General features: G+C 39.2%; 1 protein-coding gene across 1 annotated transcript; it reads right to left on the minus strand.

Annotated features, from left to right (window-relative positions):
• Nucleotides 1–489: 489 nt before the first annotated feature.
• Nucleotides 490–26,466, minus strand: CLUL1 (clusterin like 1; the record flags this gene model as incomplete). Its single annotated transcript, XM_082667717.1, has 7 exons — nucleotides 490–678; nucleotides 4,824–5,038; nucleotides 13,485–13,622; nucleotides 17,681–18,113; nucleotides 20,030–20,197; nucleotides 25,054–25,202; nucleotides 26,361–26,466. The coding sequence occupies 7 exons, from the start codon at nucleotides 26,464–26,466 to the stop codon at nucleotides 490–492; spliced, it is 1,398 nt and encodes a 465-aa protein (XP_082523843.1).
• Between the last annotated feature and the right edge of the window lie 642 nt (nucleotides 26,467–27,108).

Raw genomic sequence — 27,108 nt, forward strand, 5'->3', positions numbered from 1 at the left:
ATATCTTTAATGGTTTCATAAGACTTACTGAGCATATTTAGCCATAATCTTTTAACCATTTTCTTATTTTTAGATGTTCAGATTGTTTTTAACATTTTAAATAATTTTGCAGATATAGATCTTGGGGTAGGAACTTTTATTCAAATTTAGATTTATTCCTTCTGATTGATTCCAGAAGTGGAATTAATGTATCAAAAAGAAATTTTATGACTCTTGATATGTATAATTGAATAGCTTTTCAAAAAGGCAAAAACAGTTTATGTTCCCGGCAATAACATACGGGAATTCTCATTTCATCACATCCTATCAGGTTTTTTTTTAATTTGCAAATTTAATAGGCAAAAATTGCTATCTTGTCTTAGTTTTCATGTCTTTGATTATTAATGAGGTTGAATATATTTTCAAGGTATTTTAAAACTAGTTTTGTCATTTTCCCCTTTTATGAATCATCTATTCCTGTTGACAAGCATTCCTAATCAAGCACTCTGTTTACCAAGATTTAAAATGTTCCTTAAAATGCTGTACAGCTTTGGCCAGCATGTAGCTAATGAAGTTAGAACTCTCAGCACTTTCTTCATGAGGGATGGTGAGTGTGAAATTAGGGGAAGGCAGAATGCTTACCTCTGTCATCGTTACATCTCGTTTGGAAAAATTTCCTTCATGAACACCTGGAACTACCTAAGAAGAAGGATTATACAACAAAAGATTACTAAATCCCAGCACACATTCAGCATTAATTTAATACCACATAAGTCAGGATAGGCTAAGTTGTGCTGAGGTAACAAATTAGCCCCAGCATTCCAGTGGCTTCTTATAATTTATTTTTCACTCATGTTACATGCCCATTACAAGGGCTCTGAACCACCTAGATGCTCAGGACCCTGGCTGAGAAAGGAACATCATCTCACATGTGCTGTAGCACATGTAATAACGCATGGCTTTCTTTACATCCTCATCAGAGAAAGAGAATGGATAATCACACACAGGCTCTTCTCTATCTCAGTCTAGAAATAACTCTTTTCATTTTTGTTCCCATTTCATTGGCCAGAACTTAACACATGGCACCACTTAACTGCAAGAGGAGCAAGAAAGTGTGAGTGAGTGGATGGAATATTTGGTGAGCGCTACTGTCTGTCACAAATGTTAATGTGATGTACCAAGTTTTGTACTGAGTTTCCACAGGAAATTTACAATTTATGGTTGTATGTGTGATTTCTGTAAGAACCAGTCATCTGAAATGCATGTCGTTTACTTTCTTAATAAGTTCTCAAGGGCATATACTTTGATCTTAATAATTTAAACGAAACTGTAATGACATGCAACTTGATGTAACCTTAAGAGAACTATTTTGGGGCTTCCCTAGTGGCACAGTGGTTAAGAATCTGCCTGCCAGAGAGACTTCCCTGGCGGTCCAGTGGTTAAGACTCTGCACTTCCACTGCAGGAGGCGCAGGTTCAATCCCTGGTTGGGGAACTAAGATCCTGCATGCCCCACGGTGTGGCCAAAACATTAATAAAATAAAATAAAAATAGGAGAAGAATCTGCCTGCCAATGCAGGGGACATGGGTTTGAGCCCTAGTCTGGGAAGATCCCACATGCCGCGGAGCAACTAAGCCCGTGCGCCACAACTACTGAGCCTGTGCTCTGGAGCCTGCGAGCCACAACTACTGAGCCCATGTGCCACAACTACTGAAGCCTGTGTGCCTAGAGCCTGTGCTCCACAAGAGAAGCCACTGCAATGAGAAGCCCGCGCACCGTAAAAAAGAGCAGTCCCTGCTCGCCGCAACTAGAGAAAGCCTGCGCACAGCAACAAAGACCCAATGCAGCCAAAAATAAAATAAATAAATTTATATAAAAAAAGAACTATTTTGAAAATGTGTTCAAATAAATTTCCCTATCAAAAAAACTAAAGCAGAATATTAAGAAGCCAAATCAACACTGGTGATTTCTTAATTCTAGTTTATAAAGCTAACATAACTTTCCCCCTTTTCCTTTTGATACACGTAACACACATAAAAACTGCGTAAAGCGTTTACATCTAGTTGAATAAACAATTATAACACTAACATGTAACTACAACCTAAAAAGCATAACTTTTTTCACCTGCTGGAATTTGTGTATTTTTTTTTTTACAAAAGATTCCTCTTCAGTATGTGCTGTTTTACAAATTTGCACTTTCCATTACATGATGAAATAAGAGCCGTTTAAAGAAAAATAAGTTTTACAAGCGGTTCAGCAAAGTGGTTAAGTCCAAGGATTCTGAAGAAAAGCTGTTTGGCCTTGAATCTCAGTTCTACAATTTACTAGCTGTGCGACCTCAGACAAGTTGTTTCACTTCTCTGTACCTCATCTGAAAAATCTGTAAAACAATCATACTCACCTTATAGAAACACAGAGTATTAAATGATCTAATACACGGGAAAAGTTCTTAGAACATTGCCAGACAAATATTGAGTGCTCTTTACCAGTGATTATTATTAGAAAAATATACCATTGAAAACCATAATTTTATTTTCTATGGAGTTTTTTGTATAGAAGTGTCTTTGTTATCAATATCAAAAATTTTAGTTAAATCAATTAATGTTACTCAGAGCCACTAGAATGGAAGCAAATTGAAGCATAGAATGGAAATCCTGACGACGATAAAAACATAAATATTGGCTCTACTTTTCTAAAGATTGAGAGCATTGCTAAAATTTTTCTTAAAATTTTATTCTTTCCCTCATTCCTTATAAGAATTCTTCCTCTTTAAACTAAAAGTCTATATTTGTGAGAATGATCAAATATATCACATTATTTTACTCTCCTAGGGAATGATCTATCTAATGAAGTAATAGAGAGTCAGCAGGAATTGATAGTGGCTTTCAAAACCTTTTGACTATGGTCTACAGTTATAAACACATTTGTCATCATGACTCAAAAACACACATTTCTTAGAAAACAAACTTAGGGTTACCAAAGGGGAAAGGCGGCAGAGGGATAAATTAGGAGTTTGGGATTAACAGATACATACCACTATATATAAAATAGATAAACAACAAGGACCCTGTATAGCACAGGGAACTACATTCAATATCTTGTAATAACTTATAATGGCAAAGAATCTGAAAAAGAATGTATATATAAAAGAATATATATATATATATATATATATATATATATATTTTTTTTTTTTTGCAGTACGCGGGCCTCTCACTGTTGTGGCCTCTCCCGTCGCGGAGCACAGGCTCCGGACATGCAGGCTCAGCGGCCATGGCTCATGGGCCCAGCCGCTCTACGGCACGTGTGATCTTCCCGGACCGGGGCACGAACCCGTGTCCCCTGCATCGGCAGGCGGACTCTCAACCACTGCACCACCAGGGAAGCCCAAGAATATATTGACATATATATAACTGAATAACTTTGTTGTACACCTGAAACTAATGCAACATTGTAAATCGACTATACTCAAATAGAAAAAGAAAATAAACCACATCTTACATATAAGTTATACACATATATAAACACACATCATGGAAATGAAAGTTCCATGACATATGCATCTGACTTATTAAATGCAATGCACTCTAATATTTTTTCTTCTGGTGTGTTCTATTCTGCTTTTGTTTGTTTGTTTGTTTAATGTGCTGGTTGTGACTCTCTAAACTTATTTCTCAAACCACAACCTTGTACCTTGAAAGAGAGTGAATCACTAGGATACAGAATGTCTTAGGTCAGACTGCCTAGAAGCAGAGCCTGAGATTCTGACACAGTTATTTATTAAGGGCGCTTTCAGTAAAACTTTTAGGGGGATGAGGCGAGCAAGATAGAGAAGAGGGAGATGCTAATCTGGGAGGTGGCCTTCAGGTGACCTCCAGCCTCAGCCTGATCCTGCAGGGAGCTCTGGAGCATAAGTGGCCCCAAGGACAACCCTTTGGAGAAGATTTCAGGGGTGAGCAGTTAGCAGCAGCACCAGCTGGAGTTGGTAAAGGGATCCCGGGGGATTGTTAACATTACATGCTACACAAAATATTGTACCTTCAATTGCTCTGCAGGTGATTTTTGTATCTGGACCTTTTTAGGAGCCCACCAATACCAACCTCATCAGAAATCACTTGCCTGGTGCATTGTATATTAATGTAATATGGTGTGTGAAGGGGGTGCATCAGGGAAGAAATTCAATCACTATTTTATGTTATGCAACAGGAGTTATTGATTGCAAGTGGGAGACATGGTATAAGTGCAACTTAAGATAGCAATGTTTATATGTGAATATTAATATATAACTGTGTTTAATTTTCAAGGTAAGTCAGTAGCTTGTTGTGTCAAAAGCTAATGAGAGCTATAATTTACAGAGCTCTTGTTTTGGATAAGGAACTTATACTCATTGTTTTACAGACATTAATTTTAAGGTAGCTATTATTATTCCCATTTTCCAGATGGAAAAACTGAGGCCTAGAAGGATTCTGGAACTTTCCCAAACTTATTCAGCTGGTAAGTTTCAGAGTCAGCCTTTGATCTCAAGTTGCTTTACCTGAAAGTCTTCTCCCTTAAAAACGACATTGGCCAGGTTTCTTCATGGTTACTTGTATCAGCACTATAGCTCTAAGCAGAATTAGCCATCTCTGGATTAGAAAGTATTTTGTGTTTTAAATTGGTTTTCTTTATAGAGTTTCTTGTTTTCTAAAGACCATGCACAAGTCAGCCTGAGTACAATCACAATGGAAGTAGAATATCCTTCTAGAGCCTGTTTTCAAATTCAGACGTAATTAATAAGTAAATTAACAGAAAAATCAATGTATGCACACTTAGTCTCCATAACTGCTCTTGAGTCTCTCCATTACCTTTATGAAATTGAAGATGTTCTTGGTTCCTAGGGTCTGGTTTGCCAGTTCTGTCACCCAGCCAAACTGCTCTCTCATCTTCTCCATCAGGTATGTAGTGTCCTCCAAGTGATGCTGGGTCATCTGGAGAACCTGGGCATACTGCTGATTGGATATGTTGACCAACTCAAGGGCCTCATCTACTTTTGTGTATAGTTTAGGAACATCAGGACAGTCTAGCAAAGAAGAAAGTAACATGGTAAAGAAAAATGTATGTGGGACTTGGAGTTGGGTGTTGTGGATTTAAGTCCCAGCCCTTAAGCTTTCTACTTCCAGCCTTTTGACCTTGAGTGAGTTTTCAGCCAGGTACAATCGTCACGAATGAAATAACACTGCAGAATGCCTGCTCACAGAGCCAGCACACACTGAAGATTTAAAATGTTCCTTTTCCTTGTCTTCCTTTCCATAGTGTCTCTGAAGGTCATTAGGGCTGCTCACTTATACTCTGATCAGGACACATGGGAGATTGCACTTTTCTGCCACCTGGAAGTTGAGCATGGCCATATTCAAAGTGATGTGTCTTACTGCTGGAGGAATCCTTTAAGAATGGTTTAGGATTTATCACCCTCCCTCCCCTGACAGTGGAACTAGTTTTGCTCCATATGGTGGAGGCTCCATCATCCTGAGTGAGGAGATGTGCAGCAGAGCTCCCATGCAAGCTGTAACTGACAAGACAGAGAGAGAGAAAGAAAGCTTTGTGTTCACAAGTCACTAAGATTCTGCAGCTCTGTGTTATTATTGCACAACAGTCCTTCTGAACTGAAACAGGGTTAAAGGAATTTATAGAGCTGCGTTGATGAGCATCTTGATACTGTGTAAAGATTATTTATCTGCAAACTACAGAAGTGTCTATGTGTTAGGGCATCTGGGATCATAAAAGATTGTTATTGTAGAAAAAGATCACAGACTCTTTCGACTATGTCTTCTGCTGTTTACTAAGAAACCATGCCTTCAGGAAGATAGGGGTGGGGGAGAATCCACCAACCAGAAGCTAGGTGACTACCTCATCTCAAGTCTTAAAAATCAGTTATTGTTTCTTTTTGATATGTAGATATAATGCAAGATCCTCCAGCCTTCACACTTTTCCAAAATTTGTGTTGGGATCTTCAAGAAAGGGAGACCTTTGTACTTGCAGGTAAAAAAATTTGCAATAGTGTACATTTGAAAAGTAATTCAAGAAAATATTTTGAAAACAAAGAGAGTCACAGTTAACAAGATACATTATACGTTTGAAAGGAGATCCAGATATTCTTTTAAAATGTCTTCATTTGCAAGTTTAGAGTTGTTAACTTTTAGAATAGTGGTGTAGTTTTGTTTTTTTTTTAATTATGGGGGAAGAAGGTGGTGAGTTACCTCATGATCTTAGGCAAGGAGAATTCTACAAGGGACACTCATTTACTCTTTTAGAGAGTGGAAAACGATTTCCCTAAAATAAAGGTGAAACTTTGTGCAAAACACAATTGCATGAGAAAGGAAAAAGTAAAACTATCTCTATTCATAGACGACATAGTCTTGTATACAAAAAATCCTAAGGAATACATACACACACACACACACACACACACACACACACACACACACAAAACTATTAAAGGTAATAAGTCAGGGCTTCCCTGGTGGTGCAGTGGTTAAGAATCTGCCTGCCAGTGCAGGAGACATGAGTTCGAGCCCTGGTCCGGGAAGATCCAACATGCCGTGGAGCAACTAAGTCTGTGTGCCACAACTACTGATGCCCGTGTGCCCTAAAGCCTGTGCTCTACAACAAGAGAAGCCACCAGAATGAGAAGCCTGCGCACCTCAATGAAGAGTAGCCCCGCTCACCGCAACTAGAGAAAGCCCACCTGCAGCAACCGAGACCCAATGCAGCCAAAAATAAATAAATAAATAAATTTTGTTTTTAAAAAAGTAATAAATCAGCAAGGTTGCAGAACACAAGATCAATATACACATATCAGTTGTATTTCTATACACTAACAATGAACAAACCAAAAATGAAATTAAGAAAATTCCACTCACAATAGCATAAAAAGAACCGTATGCTTATGAACAAATGTTTTAAACGAACTGTAAGACTTGTATTGAAAACTAAAACACGCTGTGAGAAAAATTAAAGATGACTTAAATAAATGGAAAAACATCTATTTTCATGAATGGGAAGACTTAATATTGTCAAGAAGGCCATACTCCACAAATTGACCTATAGATTTAATGCAATCCCTATCAAAATCTTAACTGCCCTTTTTGTAGAAACTGACAATCTGATCCGAGAATTGACATGGAAATGCAAAGGATCCATAAGAGCCAAAACAATCTTGAAAACAAAGAACAACATCGGAGCATTCACACTTCCCAATTTCAAAACTTACTACAAAGTACAATAATCAAGACAGTATGGAATTGGCATAGGATAGATATATGGACAAATGGAAGAGAATTGGGAGTCCAGAAATAAGCCCTTACTTTTGCTGTCCATGGATTTTCAACAAGAGTGCCAAGACAATTCTACACAGGAAAGAATAGAGTTTTTTAACAAGTGAAACTGAGACAACGGGATATCCAATTGCAAAAGAAAGATGCTGGATCCTTACCTCATACCATATACAAAAATTAACTCAAAATGCATCACAGACTTAAATGCAAGAACTAAATATATAAAACTCTTAGAAGAAAGCATAAGCATAAACCTGTGTGACCTTGGATTGGGCAATGGTTTCTTAGATATGACACCAAAATAAAAAAAGAAAAGAAGAAATAAAGTAGACTTCATCAAAATAAAAAACTTCCATGCTTCAAAGGACACCATCAAGAAAGTGAAAAGACAGCACATAGAATGGGAGAAAATATTTTCAAATAATATATCTGATGAGCATTTGGTATCTAGAATATGTAAAAAAAAAAAAACTCTTACAACTCAACAATAAAAAGACAAATAACAAAATTAAAATATGGACAAAGAATTTGAATAGACATTTCTCCAAAGAAGACATGCAAATGGCCAATAAAAACATAAAAAGATGCTTGATATTATTAGTGATTAGAGAAATACAGGACAAAATCACAATGAGATACCACTTCACATCCACTCGGTTGGCTAAGATAAAAACGATGGGCAATAACAAGTGTTGACAAGGATGTGGAGAAATTAGAACCCTCATACATTTCTGTGAGAATGCAAATGGTACATCCACTTTGGAAGAGAGTTTAGTAGTTCCTCAAAATGTTAAACATAGAGTTACCATATTACCCATATATATTTCATGGTATATACCCAAGAAAATTGAAAACATATGTCCAAACAAAAACTTGTACACAAATGTTCATAGCAACATTACTCACAATAGCCAAAAAGCAGAAACAAACCAAATATCCATCAGCTAACGAACGAATAAACAGAATGTGGTATATCCATACAATGGAATATTAAGCAGCCATAAAAAGGAATGAAGTTCTGAGAGATGCTACAGTATGGATAAACCTTGAAAAAATTATGCCAAGTTAAAGAAGTCAGTCACAAAAGACCACAAATTGTATGATTTCATTTATATGACATACCCCGAATAGGCAAAATCAGAGACAGAAAGCAGATTATTGGTTGCCAGGGGCTGGGTAGGGGAAAGGGGCGGGGAATGGGAAATGACAGCCAATGAGTATGGAGTTGCAGCCAATGAGTTGACAGCCAATGTTGACAGCCAATGACAGCCAATGACAGCCAATGAGCCAGTTGACAGCCAATGAGTATGAGTATGGGGTGAAAATGTTCTGGAATTAGATAGTGCTGATGGCTATACAACTTTGTGAGTATACTAAAAAACACTGAATTGTATACTTTATGGTATATGAACTGTATCTTAATGCTGTTACTTAAAAAAATACACTCACATGATCAGTACCTTAAGGCCTTTTTTTAGTCACCGTATAGACATGAGAATGAGTGTTTCAAGAAAAGGAAGAAAGAAAACCCACATTTAGCAGGTGTCTCTTATGAAATGTGACAATATGCATCCATTAGCTTTTGTTGCACAACAAACAAATATTTATTATTTCTCATGTTTTTGTGGGTTTTGTGGGTTGGTTGGACTATTCTTATGTCTGAGCTAGCTCAGCTGGGGCTGGATGGTCTAGACCCTCACATTTTGAGGGTCTCAGCTGGCATGGCTGGGACCTCTCATCTTCCAGAAGGCTAGCCTGGGCTTGATCACGCAGTGGTGGATAGGCTTCCAGTAGCAAGAGAGGACAACTTTAATTCACAAGCACATTTCAAGCCACTCACATTTGCCAATATCTTGTTGCTTAAGGACAGACCCATGGCCGAGCCCAGATTCTCAGGTTGAAAAAACAGACTCCAGCTTTTGATGGGAGGAGCTGCAAAATATTGTGGATGTTTTGTCTTTAATCTAGTGTGCATGTATCACCTTCTGCCTGTGAGAGTTTCCAGTTTATACCTGTGGTTATCAAGCAATTATTAATATTGCCTACATCACTTTCAAAAAAGATTCAGTTTAATTGATAATTATATGGTCTCATGTAACAAAAACTGGGCTGGAGACAGACATTCCTTGGTATAAATTCCATGTGCCTACCTCCTATATTAAGAAACAAAATATAACCCAAACAGATGAACCCCCCCCACTGTGACCATTCCACATCAAACTCCTTTATCTTGAAACTACTATTTTGAATTTAGGTGTATACATCTAGTACCAGTAACTGGTATGGGAAAAGAGCTACTTACAGTGAGTCCATTTAAAATTGGGACCAAAAATGTATCGTAAATAATGAAAAAAAATGATTTATAATGTTTTGGAACATATTTCATTTATCTTATATTTTTCAAATATAAGATTATAATTACAGCTGTATGCTTAGTCTTAGAACAAAGAATGAGTTAAATTTTGATAAAAGAGGCAAAATCATTGTTTGACAAAACATACAAGAGTTGTTTGTAAAATACTGGAAGCAACTTAAATGTGCTTCAGCAGGAGAATGGATAAATAAATTGTAATGTGCTTACACAGACTAACATACAACAATGAATTCGTGAAATTAGAAACACACGCATTCACATGACTAAATCTCCCAAACTGTACTGAGTGAAACACCAAGGTGCAAAAGAATACATAAGCGATAACATTTATACTATTAAGAAATATTATCCAAAACTTGGAAACAATGCAGAAGAATGGCTGTGTGTCCTTTCAATGTCGCATGAAGTATTGTCTAAGAGGCCCACCCAAAGGTTACTTGATTCTCTAGGGAAATGATCCTTTGTTGTATTTACTAGTCACTGTTGATTTGGGCCAGACTCCACGACATTAGATGTAAATTACAGATTGAAAAGTTGCAAATAATTTTTGTCCAGTAGAGACATAAATTATTTTGGTCTGATAGAAATCATAACTGCAAAAGTTACAGTTTTATTACCCTTCGGTACATCAACTAGTTTTATATCTAACTCTGCAATCTTACTTCAACATTCTGTCCTTGACTGTAAATACTTCAGTCTCTCCTGTACTCATTTAAACCAGCTTAATCATTCTGCTCGTTCCCTTATTAATGGAATCAATCTTTCGAATTTTTTTTTTTTTTTTTTTGTGGTACGCGGGCCTCTCACTGCTGTGGCCTCTCCCGTTGCGGAGCACAGGCTCCAGACGTGCAGGCTCAGCAGCCATGGCTCACGGGCCTAGCCGCTCCGCGGCATGTAGGATCTTCCCGGACCGGGGCACGAACCCGCGTCCCCTGCATCGGCAGGCGGACTCTCAACCTCTGCGCCACCAGGGAAGCCCTAAATCAATCTTAACATGCTCATTTTGTACTTGTATGAGTCATATTTTTAAGCTTAAAAGTTATACTTTGACAATATAAAAACTAAAAACATGTAAAACATTGCTATGGATGGTATATGTGTGTATGTGTGCTATATATAAACACATGATAAAAGTATAAAGAAACACAAGGAAAACAACAAGGTCCTACTGTATAGCACAGGGAATTATATTCAACATCCTGTGATAAACTATAATGGAAGAGAATATGAAAGAATAATGTATATATATATATGTATAACTGAATCACTTTGCTGTACAGTAGAAATTAACACATTGTAAATCAACTATATTTCAATAAAATAAATTTTTAAAAAAGAAATACAAGGAAATAATAAGCACCAAATTCAAAACAGAAGTTTCCTACAGTGTGGGGAATATAGTCAGTGATGGTGACAAAGGTGGTTAAAAGTTACAAACTTCAAGTTATAAGATGTTAGTACTAGTGATGTAATATACAACATGATTAATATAATTAACACTGGTATATGTTATATATGAAAATTGTTAAGAGAGTAAATCCTAAGAGTTCTCATCACAAGGAAAAAATGTTTTTCTCTTTAAAAAATTTTTTTACATGAGATGATGAATGTTTACTAAACTTACTGTGTTAATCATTTCACGATGTCAAATCATTAAATTTATAAGTGCTGTATGTCAATTATATCTCAATAAAACTGGAAGGAAAAAAAAACCCCAAAACGATTTCCTTATAAGGGGATAAAGAGGATGTGATGTGGAAGGGGCACCAGCGGGGGCTTCATCTATTTTGGTAATGTTTTATTTCTTCATCTAGTATTAGGCACATGTGTTTCTATTATTTTATTCTATATACATTTATCATAAAATATAAAAGTTTAAATTGTATGGGAGGGCTTTCCTGGTGGCACAGTGGTTAAGAATCCGCCTGCCAATGCAGGGCACACGGGTTCGAGCCCTGGGCCGGGAAGATCCCACATGCCACAGAGCAACTAAGCCCGTGTGCCATAACTACTAAGCTTGTGCTCTAGAGCCCGCGAGCCACAACTACTGAAGTCCATGTGCCTAGAGGCTGTGCTCCGCAACAAGAGAAGCCACCGCAATGAGAAGCCCACGCACCGCAACAAAGAGTAGTCCCTGCTCACCGCAACTAGAGAAAGCCCGCGCGCAGCAATGAAGACCCAAAGCAGCCAAAAAAAAAAATTGTTTGGGAGCACATTAGGACAGCCTTTCCTCTGTGTTTTACCTTTGCAGCAATCAATTTATACTGCATGTATACTGTGTGACTTGATGTATACTGATTATTTGATGTGTTTATATTGTATTATCTGATTTCTTATATATTGTCTTTCTTTTTCCAGTTTTGTTGAGAAATAATTGACATACATCACTGTATAAGTTTTAGGTATACAACATGATGGTTTGGCTTACATATTCACAATATATTCTGAATTGATTACTGTTGTGGGTTTATTTAACATCCATCATCTCATACAGATACAATAAAAAGAAAAATAAATTCTCCTTGTGATGAGAACTCTTAGGATCTACTCTCTTAACAACGTTCCTATATATCACACAGCAGCTTTAGCTATGGTCATCATCTTGTACCTTACAGCCCTAGTACTTATTTATTTTGTAACTGAAGTTTGTACCTTTCAATCACCTTCTTCCAATCACTTCCCACACACACACACCCCATCTTCTCTATTATCTTATGACAATCAGGGAGAGATTATTCTTCAAAGCTTTTAACTGGAAGTTAAAGGAAGTTAATGATAGATAGGTGGCATGTTTGAGTGGGACTATTTTTGTAAGAGGTCAGTATATTAGTGTATATTTTTCTCTTGTAAAAACTTCTGTTGTCTGTATGCAACCTTGTAACTGTGACTTGAAAAACAAACACTTGAATAATGAGAATCATGAGTACTTCAGACATTTTATTTAATCCTCAAAACACTTGTGTGAAGTAGCTATATTAATTTCATTTTCCAAATGATGAAACAGAGCTGCAGAAAGTCACCCAGGGAGCAATTCTGAAGAAATAAGACCCTCATCTGCTCTAATAAAAAGGTCCAGTGTATATTCAATCTCTTGCTTCAAATCTTAGCCACATTTTTTAGAATTTCCTTCCCTTAGGGCTTTGGCAAGGTAAAAAGCAGAAGCACAGGAATCAAAAGCTCTTCTTGGATTTTGCAAGAAAATTTGCGTTCAGACCCTAGCGGTTGGGAAGTGACTTCAGCTGGGGAGGAGAAGGGACATGAGGGTCGGAGGAAAGGGGGAAGGGCCGGTGGAGAGAATTTTTCACCTGGGGAAGGAATGAAAGATGCTCTTGGTCAGATCTGGGAGGAGGCGAAACGCGCTGTGCAGGGCTTGGGAGGAGAAGCTACTATCTGTATTTAAATACTCTTTCCACCATCTGGAAAGAGTTAATGCCATTTGAAAAAAAACTTATTTGGCAAAAAATTTGCTTACACATTTTGAAGATTTCTTCATTGGTGGTTTTCTTTCTCTGCAGTAAGAAGAAAGAAGTTACCCTAATTTGCTGAGTTCTCTTTTGCACACAAGAGTGTTCGCTTGGTCTTTAACCATAAAAATTTTTCACGGGAATAATGAGGGAATTTTTAAAAAGGGAAAAGTAAGTTGACTTACTTTTGAATAATAAACGTTTATAAACCTGCCCTGAGCACCCGCAGACGGCAATGAGCACGCCAAAAAGAGCTTGAAGGGAAGCAAATGAATCCACGATGCCTGTAAAAGCGAGATTTGTGACCTCTGACCAGAATACAATCGAAACCCTGAGAACATAATAATCATTTACCTTCCTGTAGGTAATCCTGACATTTTTGGCATCTTGCGTGAAATTGGAAACATTCCGACGAGTTCTGGCGAAGCTCTCCACACAGCCCTCGGCCCCGCACAGGCAATGCCGTCCTACTCAGGCCGCCGTGGGCGGAGTCTACAAGTAACAGCATTTTCACATCAGTGTCGTTAGAGAGTTTGAACTTTAAAGGCATGGATAGAATGTCATTTCTCTTTCTAACCAGCACTTGCAAAATCTTTGTTCTGTATTCAATCGTAGGAGTGCATACTGGTGCAACCAGTTACTAGGACAATTTGGCATCTATTAAAAAGTGCATGTATCGGGCTTCCCTCGTGGCGCAGTGGTTGAGAGTCCGCCTGCGGAGGCAGGAGACACAGGTGCGTGCCCCGGTCCGGGAGGATCCCACATACCGCGGAGCGGCTGGGCCCGTGAGCCATGGCCGCTGAGCCTGCGCGTCCGGAGCCTGTGCTCCGCAGCGGGAGAGGCCACAACAGTGAGAGGCCCGCGTACCGCAAAAAAAAAAAAAAGTGCATGTATCCTTTAATCCAGCAGTCTCATTACTGTCATTATTACTCATCATTACTATTATTACTACTTGCTTCCCCCAAACCCCACTCCCCACACAGAGGTTAATGCATATAATTTTATTTTCAGGAAGGAATCATGAGGAATTATTCATAGTAACTCTATTGGAAGAGAGACTTGATGGGGTGGGAGAAGGCAGCTTTCATTTCTTTTGTTCCTTTGTATATTTAAATTATTTTAAATTTAGTGTGTCTTATTTTTATCATTATTATTTCTGATATCATTGGGGTTAACTAGATAGGGAATTGTAAGCCACTTTTCTCTTTGGGCTTCTATTAAAATTTTTTCTAGTAATTATTTTAATTTTTTCAAGCTGTAATTCGAATGTGTATTGGAGTTCCAAAGATATTGGAAATGTCTGTTTTTTAAACTGGGTGGTAGGTATTTATTGCTATTCTTTTTTGCATTTCACATATATAATGTTATAAACAGTACGTCAAAGATTTAGGAAAACATCTAAAGCAGATCAACTTTTAAGAAACTTTTTTTTTTCCTGGAATAATTAGCCATCCATATAAAAATGATGTAAAAAGAAGTCGTCCAACAGCAAATTGACAATTCCCAATTGAGTGTTTCACATTAGGAAAAATTTGTTATTAATTTTTAACCTGATGGTATTCTGTTATATTAAATCCTTGATGTTAAAAAAATGAAACATTTCGAGATAAATTGTGAAGTTTACTGGGACTTCCCTGGCGGTCCAGTGGTTAAGACTGTGCTTCTACAGCAGGGGGGCAGGGGTTCAATCCCTGCTCAGGGAACTAGGATCCTGCAGGCCGCGTGGTACAGCCAAAAGCAACAAACAAAAAATGTGAAGTTTATTGTTTAAAAACCTACGAGGCATTTGCTAGATCATCTGGTGGGTAAGGCAGCCATCCCCTTGGTTGAATAGGAGTCATTTTCTCCCATTCCCTATAGATTCAGTGGCATCTCCTCTCACCCCAGAGAACCCCTGTGAGTTCTACTGTAGAGCAATTCTGCATTATGTGCTGTTAATTTTGTCTTCTCTATTAGACTCTGAGTCCTTTGAGAGAGGGGATTTGGTCTTGTCATTTTAATCTTGTCATTCTTCCATAACTTCCTCTGTCATTTCACTTAAGATATGGTAGTGCAACTGTTCACTGACCTGTTTTTCTTTCTCTGGACTAAACTCCTAAAAGTTAGGGGCTGTGTCATGTCTGTCATAATCATTGCTTATTCACAGGATCTAGATGAATACTTGGTATATTCAAGGATGGCAAATTGAGGGCTATCTAAACCAATTCCCCATGCTATACTCATGAGAGTAGCCCATCGCCTACCTTCGGCCATGCCAGAACAGAGCCTGAGGGCCCTTCTAGGCAGTTACTTCTAGTAAATCATCTACCCTCCCAACTTGCCTGTTTCCCCCATGGGAAAATTAAGACAGCAAAATTCTCCAGGGCAGGATTAAAACCCAGAACCCCCAGCTCCCAGCACCCAGCACTGTGTGAAGCTACTACACCACAGTTTTACTGAATGGATCTCATCTATTCTCTCTAGGGATTTGTAAGCCAAGTGAGGACAACTGCAAAAGCTATCTTATTCTGTTTCAACAGATTCAGCAACTGAAGTCTAGAAAGAACAAAGTGGGAAGGAAATTCTTTCATATGGAGACTAAAATGAAACAACACTCAATAAAATTAAAAAATATATTAAACAAGATATTTCATATTTTTATCACCTTTTTCCTTTTAACAGTGTTCATTATTCAGTTTTAGCTACTTTTCTAATTTTGGCTCTTAGGATGATCATGACAAATAAAGCCTATCTGTGAAGGCTGCCAGATACGTAGTTTACACTCAGAAGATATTAACCACTGTAATTGACAGGAGGCAGCTTTCCTAGTGCTATTGTAACAGATTCCACAGATTTAGTGGTTTGAACAACATAGATTATTTTACAGTGCTCTAGGTCAGAAGTCTGAAGTGGGTCTCAGTGGGCTAAATTAAGGTGTTGGCAGGGCTGTTCTTTTCTGGAGGCTCTAGGGCAGAATCCATCTCCATGCCTTTCCAGAGTCTGGAGGCCACCCCACCCTTGCCTCCTGTTCCCCTTCCTCTATCTTCTAAGCTGGCAAAGTAGGGACAAGTTCGTCTCGTGAGGCTGTCTCTATTGATTCTTTTCTGCCTCCTTCTTCTACTTTTAGGAGCCCTTGTGATTTCACTGGAACCACCTGGACAACCCCAAATACTCTATTTTAAGGTCAGCTGATTAGCAACCTCAACTCCATCTGCAAACTTACTTTCCCCTGCTGTGTAACCCAACATTTTCACAGGTTCTGGGGATTAGGATTTGGGTATCTTTGGAAAGCTATTATATTATTCTGCCTACCGCAAGGGGCAAAGGTTTATTCCCATTAGGTGGATTTTCTAGGGGCAATAGGTTTTTTCCGCACCTACCACCAGTCCAGAAAAGTGATGGAAACTACACGCAAATACCCCACAGCCCCTGCCTGCCTATTTTTGATAAACTGTCCTCATGTACTCATCTGGGAAGAGAATCTGTTGAACTTGCTGTCTGGTTAGGGTAGGGACACTGGAGAGAGAAGAGTATAAAAGTGTAACAAAGGCTTTTTTTGTTTGCTGTTTTGTTTTTGTTTTTACTTTCTGCACTTGCAGGGGACCCTGGATCTCTAGATTATCACTGAGGTGGTGGTGGTGCAAGGAAGGAATTGACTAGTTTAGATTCCTCATGTAAGTGGGATATAATATTTGTCTTTCTGTGTCTGGCTTATTTCACATAGCATAATGTCCTCCAGGTTCATCCATGTTGTCACAACTGGCGGGATTTCTAGAAGGAGCCCGTTTCATTTTTTGTTAGAGAAGAGCATCCCTGTCCTTGACTTAATGTTCCATAGAGATATGTCCAAGGAAACACAGATTCTACCTGTGGCCCACACGGCAACTCTCATTTCTGAGATGCTGCCTCCCAGGCTCTCCACAGAAGCCCGAAGAAGTTACCTCCTTCTGCCTTAACAACATAAAGCAGCATTGCTTTTTCCAATATGGAATATCAGAGGGCATGAGTGGTATTGGTAGAAGGCGATTATTATCATTTACAGAAATTTCTACAGTCTTGGGTTTGTCTCTGAGTATTTTCTCTGGTTTTGTGCATAAAAGATGTGATCTAAGGGATTACAGTAGCGATGCAGAGGAGGTCACGGAAGGCACTAAATATGACCTGGTTTTACATGGCACTAAGCTTTCTCCCCAAACTGGAAGTTGAGGAGCCTGGACTGATTTTAAAGAAACCCCATGGTGTTCAAGCAGAATAGAGCCAAGCATCTGCCTGAGTTTTAATAAAGGAGGCAACTGTCTTTTTCAAGTTCTCACCTTACCAGCATTTTCTTTCTCAGCTTTGAAAATTTGCTCTAGAAATAGAGAACAGCCCCACAGAGTTCTCGACAAAGACGGGAGAAGGCTAGTGTTTGGCAGACCTCAAAGCTTTTTCTAAGAGGCTGTGAGACTTTGATCATCCATAAACCATCACTCTCAGAAACATTGTACAATGACTTAGAAATGGCTACCATTTCCAAAGTTAAATAAAACTCAACTTTAGTACAGATATCTAAATAATCTTTTAATACTTGCCTTTGCCTTGTTTTGATAAATCCTCGATCGCCTTCAGCATCTCGGTAACTGTTGCACTGACACTTTGATAAATAGAGAGACTGAAATTACAAAACAGCTGGAAGAAGCTGGGAATGTCCCAGCTTTGCACAGGATGTGCTTTTTTTGCTGGCTCTTTGGAAAAAGCTGGAAAAAAGTAAGGCTCCATGAAGTCTGTATCTGACATGAAATATGATTGAAAAGCCTGGTCAAATTCTTGCTGCATCTGTTTGAAGACGTCAAAACTCCTGTTATAGAGAAATCCCACATCCACAGTCAGTTGGCTGAACATGTTCTCTATCTGGGTCAGTTGTGAGTCTTCCTCAACGAACTTCTCACCGATGGGAAGGTCTTTTTCATTATCTTCATGGAAAGGAAACAGAAACTGATATATCTTCCTGAAAAAATGTTCAAGCTGTGGGGTGGGATGGGGGACAGAAATGAAATAAATTAATTTTCTTTTGGACTATTTTTTTCTTGTGAATTTTTATGTCAACTTACAAGTAGTCATTCCAAATCGAGAACAGTTCTGGGCAAACTAGGAAAAGGTGATCCACTTTAAGATAATTTATTAACATTCATGTACCTGGCTTTGGCTTTGACCATGGAAATAGGGTCTGAAGTTCCTCCTGGTTTCTGTTTGTCTACCAAGGCCTAAGAAGGCCAAGTTCTCAATATTATTGACAAGCCACAGTCCTGATGTACTGGTGGTGGTTGGCATGCATGGTTTTAGACCGTGCAGCCTGAAAACTGTGAAGAAGGCTCTTGTCTTTCACCTCTGCCTTAGTTCTTCTTCTTTTTTTTTTTTCCTTCAGTGGCATGCTATTCATGTCTTTATGCTCTCCTCTCTCTCATCTCATAAATTAGTCCAGGGAAAAGATCAATACATTCACACTGAACTATAGATGCTTAATACAGCTAAATAGGTTACTTCGAGATGTTACATATTACCAGTGATCAAAGCCCTCCTTGGCTGTAGTCAAAGGAATGAAGCTCTAATTATAGAATTTCCTATTCAGGCGGAGATCTTCCAGCAGTCACACCATGTTCTATTTCATCTATGTGACACATAAGTTCGTGCCAGAACACAGTTGCCCTTGTATGATAGTGATATGACCCTGTTGTATGTTTTGGAATGTAGCAACCATCAAACATCACTGTGGGAGCACTCCCCACCCCTGCTCAAGGGCTGTTCAAAGAATTCTCCAGGGATTCTTAGAAGACTCATGCCTTTCTCAAAAAGTAATCTGGGTGGATCATCTGCCTCTCCCTCTGTCAGCTTCTGTTTACCTGAACCCAGCCACAAAAATGAAACTTTAAAGGCCCAAGAAATTGTCATAAGGTCACACAAAAGGTGCAGATAGGAATGGTCTCCAAAGCTCCTGACTTCCAGCCAGTGCTCATTCCAGTATACTCTGGTATGTTAGAGAGTGGCTATAAAAATAGAGCAGATGCAATTAACAGTGGAGGCAAATTAACTTGGCATATGAATTATCCTAGGGGTTGTTCCTTCTGTAATTGGGGAAGGCCTTGCCAAGCCAGGCGCAGACTCTGATTACTGCATGCTCTGATACGGAGGGGAATTTCTCTGCATTGCCTACTCAGCCCACTTCTTGAAGGGGAAGGGAAATTCAGGCCAAGAGAAGAGGAGCCTTTTATGGGTCAGAGCTCATCCTAATCAGGTCACCACCCTCTGTGATTCCCTCTGCCCAGAAAAGAGCCAAAGAGGACAAAAAAGAAAACATGCCAGTCCTACAGGATGTGCATGGATTGGGGTAAAGGGGACGTGAATGTGGGTACGTGTGTGCATGGGCATGTGTGTGCTGCCACAAGAGGGCAAGCCCGTTGAAGGAGAGACTCAGGAGGCAGAGGACGCCTTCAAAGGCTTGGCCTCCAGAGAAAACATTAAAGCAGGTTGAAATCAGAGACTATAATACTATTATTCAGAATGCAATTCAGCAAACATTTATTGAATGCCTACAATGCTTAAATGAAGGCAGATAATATATGGTTCCTGACCTCAAAAAGCTTACAATCTAGTGGGAATGTGTTCATAAATAACAAATACAAGGCAGAAAGAGTCAGGGTGTTTCTGAGAGATACACACAGTGTCCTGAAAGGGAGGGCAAGCACTGGATGGCTGTTCTAACTTAAAAATTATATATCCACAAGTGATTCATACATAAGCATGAATGCTAGATTCTAGGTTGCAAAAGGCCAACATCAGATCATCCATATCTATTCTAAATATTAACATAAGTTAATTTTTAAAAGTAAGCTGAAGCACATACCTTAAGAACTTAGAAACCTTGAGCTCTATTTTTCCCTTACCTTGTTTTTCATAGAGGACCAACTATTTGGGCAGGTTGTATAAAATCTCATGCAGTTACTTTCCAGGCAAGATTTGCATTCATCCCAGGAACCTGTCAAAGACACCTGGCATAGCCTTTCTTCCTCTTCTAGATGTTCTTGAACTTCATTCATAAGTTTCAGAGCCTCCTAATTAAAAAGTAGAAACACACACCCTATTTCCATTTCATGACTCTATGTGTTGTACCTTAGTTGATCTCACTCTTTACAAAATGTGCGAATTCTAAACTAAACCTCTGGGAATTCCCTGGTGGTCCAGTGGTTAGGACTTGGCACTCTCACTGCCAAGGGCCCGGGTTCCACGATCCCTGGCCGGGGAACTAACATCCCACAAACCCTGTGGGACAGCCAAAAATTAAAACAAAAACAAAAAATACTAAACCTCATTCCTTCTTCAAGCCCTTAGCGTCTGACAGATCTACCCTGAAGCTTTCTGTTAAGAGCACTGCTTGATCTCTATTGAAGACCGGGGCAGTTCTTATTCACCTGTTCATTCGTACAGTCAACAGCTATTTATTGAGTGCTTGCTATGGGATGGACATTCACTGCCTGTGGGTGAAGCAACAATGAAGACACAGCCCCTACTCTGCTGAATGACTGTAACTGATCTGTTTACTTGTCTGTATTCACTTCTAGTCCTTGAAGGATGTGGAAGATGGGTTTTTAAGGCTTACAAAGTTGATACATTTATTTCCTTCATTTATGCTGCTTTTAATTTTTGTATGTTCTTAAACACTGCAAGGAAGCACAATTCTTGTGTATCAAATCAAATCTTGTATATCAAATTCCTGTGTACTCTATATCACAATTCTTGTAGTGAGTTGCATTCTAATGGCAAAGATGCTGTATTCTGAGGGGCTTCGTTCTTCTCATCCACATTCCAAGCACTCCCCCTTGTGGTGCCTGCTGTACTCGGCCAGGTCCCGCCCAGCAGAAGCGACACCTGTCCCTGAGAACGTCAACCCTGCCCCCAGAGCTCCCCCCAGGCCAGGCCCACGTAGACCACCCCCCACCCCCGTCTCCCTGCAAGTGTGGGCTTCTGCAGACCGGCTCCCTCCAGGCCTGAGAAGTAGTTCAGGGGATTTAGGGGATATAATGGACCTGTCCATAAGGAGAAAGCCTCAGAGCGGATGAAGACTCCCTTAAGTGAAAAAAAACACGAGGGAGCACAGTTTCTAACACCAATGTACTATGCACTTTTACCTACGGCAAAAGAAAAAGAAATCACCCTTTCCTGGCATATTAAGTCCAAAGAAACACCTGGGCACTGACAATCCCCCCACATTTCCTCTGCAGGGCTCGGATTTTTCAGCTGCTCTCATGGCAGAATCCTGGGGCTAAGCTGGGTGTCATTTGCTACGTCCCACATAAGAAACCTGGCAGGGCTCCAGTCTGCCAAATGCACCTCGTGATCCAGACAGGTTTAACTTGTCTCTTTGGGCTTTGCAGAACAATTTTGGAATCCTACAACTTCTCAAGAAAGGTTGCCTCACCAGGACAGGCAACAGTACTGCCCAGATTTTCTCAATCAGTCTTTTAAATATTCTGCCCATTGTCACTATAAACCGAAATCCCACTATTTTCAATTACAAACTACACTCACTGTGGACCCTTGGGCAAATTATTTAACATCTCTGAGCCCCTGTCTCCTTCTTAGCAAATAGGAATAACTGTAGGATCTACCTCTTAAGGTTTCGTATTAAGTGAGATGAGCAAGCAAGGCACATAGTCCGTAATCATCTGATTTCCTTCCACTCACCTCCAAGAGTGTAACAAGAACCAATGACCAAATCACATGGCCCAAGTTTTGGTACTGAAATGTTGCCATGGAGGAAGAAGGTCTCTGGTTTAGGAATGCCTTGTCCATGCCTTCTGCTTCCCCCTAAATGTCCCACCCAGCGATAGATTCCATACTTAGAACCCTCTTCCTGAAGTTCAAAGTCCCACACAAACCTGGATGGGGGTGTGGGGCGTGGGGAATCACTTGAAGCTGCTTTAGGGTTTCCCACTTTAGTAAGAGCAAGTTTCAGATGCTCCCACTAAATATAAATAGGGAGAAGCTGATGAGGAGGATCGAGATTACACTGGATCACCTGAGGATGGGATGTGTTTTGTTCTGGGAGACTTGGGGGCACCCACCCCGTATTTGTCAATTCGTGATTTGTGTGAAGTATCCTTTATTTTAGATTGAAAATAATTTTAGGGAGGGAAACTCAGGGTTAAACAGGTGTTTCCTTTTTTTTTTTTTTTTTTTTTTGCGGTACGCGGGCCTCTCACTGTTGTGGCCTCTCCCGTTGCGGAGCACAGGCTCCGGACGTGCAGGCTCAGCGGCCATGGCTCACGGGCCTAGCCGCTCTGCGGCATGTGGGATCCTCCTGGACCAGGGCACGAACCTGTGTCCCCTGCATCAGCAGGCGGACTCTCAACTACTGCGCCACCAGGGAAGCCCGGTTTTTCCTTTTTGAAATGAATTTTTAAATGAGTACCCAAACCTTAAGAGTATAATTCAATGATTTTTTAAAAAATAAAATAAGTATGTTTTAAGAAATAATAAAAATTCTACTAGCTCCTGGGATTCTTCAGGGTCAGAAATGGAACTAACACTTGCTAACCTGACTTACACCAAGCATTCTTTCCATAGCATGTGCTCCCTCCTTGGCTTGCCAGGAGGCCCGGGAAAGGGAGAAAAACAGAAAGTCACTGGGTCTTCCACAGGCACAGCACCAGTGGACTTTGTCCTGGGTCAGTCATGACAGGGTTACAACATTGTAAAGCAACCCTACTCCAGTAAAAATTTAAAACAACAACACCACCACATTAATTAACATCTCAAAACTCAGTTTCCTTAGCTGTAAAATGAAAGTGATGGTTTACTCAGATGTTGGAAGGACCGCAGGTGATAATGTGTTTTATAAAGGGCCTGTGAATGATATCTAGTGTGGTTGTTCCCGGTGGCCAGACTCACAAGCCCACCAGGGAAGAACACAGCTAGAGGGGCTTCCACATTTTCCTCATGAGGAGCTGGTTTTCATTTCCTCAAGGTCTTTTGATCTCTGCCAAAAGGGAGGAGGGCTTCCAGCTGCTGATCAAGCAATCTCCTTTCCTCGACAGGGACCCTGTGTGGTGCAGGGAGAGGGATGGCTGCAAAATCAACCAGCTGCTGACAGGCTGACTACAGCTTTGGGGTCCCAGCCTGTGATGTAGCCCTGCTCCAATGGATCAGGGGACACCCAGTGGCCACCGTGAATTCCAGCAGCTCCGGAGCTTGGCAACCCCCAACTTTATAGGTCTACAGGTCTAGGTGTAGATCAAGGTCTAGAGAAGAGATATTAGAACTTGTATTTGTGTTTTTTAAATTTAAAAATCAACTATGGAAAGGAGAAATGGGGGGTTGTTTAATGGGTATAGAGTTTCAGTTTTGCAAAATGGGATGAATTCTGGAGATTGGTTGTCCAATAATGTGAGTGCATTTAAAAATATATATTTCTTTATTTATTTGGTTGAGCCGGGTCTTAGTTGCAGCTCGCTGGTCTTAGTTGCGGCATGCATGCAGGATCTAGTTGCCTGGCCAGGGATCAAAGCCGGGACCCCTGCATTGGGAGCATGAGTCTTAACCACTGCGCCACCGGGCAATTACTGTGAATGTATTTAATACTGTTGAACTGTACTCATAAAAGTGGTTAAGATGGCAAATTTTATGTTATGCATATTTTACCATAATTAAAAATGTTTTCATGAAAATAAAATTGAAAAGTAATTTACTCCCAATTTTAAAATTTAAAATATTTTCCAAATTATTTTTATAGTTTTGATATTCTCTATAAGGGTATGTTGGAAAATAAATTTAAAAATTTTTTAACTGTTCTGAGTGTTATGTTAATGGTTAATGATATTAAACTATGAGCCATGCAATGTCTATAATTTAGAAATGTATTGAGCTTTATACTGTAACATATGAACAGTTTTTAATATGGCCCATAGACATTTGAATATAATGTATATTCTCCATTGATAAGATACATAGTTTGGACAACAACTATTAAGTTAAGGTATTTGAATTAAAAAAATTGATGAGGCTGATGTACTATTTCACATGCACTGGTGCTTGTGTCAGGCCATTGTGTGTGGCTAGCTGTGCGTGAGGACCCTGCGGAAGAGACACTGGTTGCCTCTCTCTGTTCACTTGGAGCCAATTGCAATGACTTGCCATTTAAGAGAACTCAGGTAAATGATGTTTTTAAACTACTTTTAACTAAACTAGCCCTCACAAAATGAACAGGAGGCTTTAAAAGTTTCTTGGAAAAAACCCCCAGCAGATTAAAAAATATGAATAACTTAAGCTCAAGTAGATAAGAAGCAAATGGCAGGGCTGCCACTTTTTCATTACAAGCTCTTTGGCCTTGTGTCAGTAAAAATATGATGATCTAATCAGATTTGGCAATAAGCTAAAATATTTTCAAAATATCTAGATGATTTGAAATATGGACTTACACCTACCCAAGCTAATGATGATCCCTAACTGCCTTCTGTGCCTTGAGATAATAACGGTAGCAATTCATGTGTCTAATTTAATAAATTAATTAAAATGCATATATTCAGGAGTGGATGCTAACAATAATTATGGTAATAGGGATGGGAAAGAAAAAAACTTTGGAGGCCACTGATGTAGCCAAAAACTCCCAGACACTTTTGACACAATATCCCAACTCAAAAGGCACCAATAAAGCATTTTTAAGAAAGCAGCACTTCCCAAACAAAGCCGAATCCCCCAAATTCCCGAGTTTGGAGGCCAGCGAAGGCCTGATCTACAAGGAATATCTTCTTTGGAGAAATTTGAAATTTTCTTCAAACTCTTCCTCCAGTAAGTGCTGCTCTCCAGAAAATCTATGATTAGGGTAAATAAGTAATTCCTCCAGTGCACTCAGACATGCACTATTTATGGTCCAGATATAGTTAAGGACAGGTGTGATTTTCAATGACTGTACCTGCTTTTCTTCTCTGCATTTCTTCAGGGTTCTCATTAGGTTGCTATGTTCCTCCTCTCTTCTTTCCATCAGGATTTTCATTTGCTTCATGCCAGTCAAAGCCTTCTTCACCTCTTCATCTATATCTATCTCCCCAGCCTTGGAAAAACCTAAAAGATTACGATGTAGTTGTAGTTTTTTCTTTTGAGATCTGATCAGATTACAATGTATCAGAACACAATGAGTTCGCCAACTTTTCATGTTCCCCCAGCAGAGGCTTAATTGTTTTTTTTTTTTAACAGCATCAAACTTTGAAAGCAGATCACAATGATTTGGGCTGTCAGCTGCCACATGGACATGGCTACCACCCGGGTGATATCTTCTGTTCCTCACTTCTGAACTGCTAGCCAAGTCAGAGTTCATTTAACTTTATTCTTATCATTTTCCTCAGGGCCTGTTTTCATTTATCCAATTGTTTTTCTTTCCCTTAAAACTCAAGTGTGTTTATATTAGAAGAAAACATTGAATTTTCTTCACAGACAATTTATATTAAATGCCCAACTGGGAACCTTAAACAGAGTGAACAATTTCCTTTTCTTTCAGCTTCAGTTACCTTCCCAGGAGGCATAAAACCTAGAAAGCATCTTGTATAATGCAAGATTCTTTAATAACCTACTGGACATCTCTTACACCCCTTTAATAAGCCTTTAGCGAGTATGAAATTCATGGTTTGTCATTCTCTCTTCACAATAGCCAATGTGGCCACCAGAGGAGCTTAATCTGGCCTCCAAATTTAATTACAGATCCCCAAAAAAGAAACGTTTAAACTAATTTATTTTCCTGTTAAGTACTCAAAGCATATCTCATCAAGCAAAGGCCACAAGTTAATGAGCACAGACCAACCAGATTCAATGTCATTATAACCCATTCTTTCACTATCTCAAGAATAACTGCATGGATTACTTTAATTGTTTAAATTTTTCAAATGCTAGAAAAGAATTTCACTGTTCATTAAAACTGTGCTCAGAGGACACCAAACATCTGGATGAGACCAAGCAATGCAACTCAAAACGTTGGCAAGTTTTATCTCTGTGATGGCAAACATCTGGATATGTGGACCATTCTCAGAGACGCATTTGGAATTTTCTATTTTTATCCAGATGCTTGGCGTCTTGTCTACTTGGCTTAAGTGCCTGGAGAACATCTCACCGTGAAACTAGAGGGCATCCTGAATACGGTTATCTCTCAACTGTAAATCACCGTAAATGCCAGCAGGACATGCAAACAGGCAAACGGGACACAGCGCAGATAAAAAAACCAAACATTACCCTTCAGGCCTCCATGGATAGCAGTTTTGTCCTTCCACGTAGGTGCACAGTGACAATCTTTCAACCACAGCAGATACACAATAAACACCAAGAGTGGCAGCTTCATGTTTCCGTTGTGACTGCAAAGGAAAAATAAACCTGCATCAAATGCCTTAGGTTAAGTTAGTTTCTACTGGCATCAATTGAAAACACATGGTGATCCAAAGCATTTTTCTGTCAGTTTTTCTTTATGACTTTAGACAATGTATGCTGATATGGCTGAGACATAAGGAAACCTGAAATCTAAATAAATTTTTTAAAAAGACAACCCAAGTCCCTATTTTGTTTACATTCTTCCTGACAGTTAAATAAGGTCATCATCTGAAGCATTTGAAATTTAGGGCAACCAATAGCATGGATAACAGCCCCATAGAATCCAAACTACATTTTATTTCCTTGTCAACAGTAAATATTCCCAAACACAGAATTAGGTATGTCAAAGGGACTGTTTTTTTCAAAATTCAGAGTCCACAAGTAAGTTTTAACCTAAATGGCTTACTACTTATTTTTTTATGAAAGCAAAAACCCCTCAGATTTTTCTCATACATCTTATAAAGTCCATCAGGATGTATGAATCATGCACAGTTAAATTTGTTTCTTCTCAGATAATAAATTTCCTTTTAAATTTAATTTGATAAATATTAGTTGCAAACATTCCAAATAAAAATGTATGCTTTCATAAAGTTATATCTATAAAATAACTTAGATT

Source organism: Grampus griseus (assembly GCF_964374135.1).
Source record: "Grampus griseus genome assembly, chromosome: 12".
Lineage (NCBI taxonomy): Eukaryota > Metazoa > Chordata > Mammalia > Artiodactyla > Delphinidae > Grampus > Grampus griseus.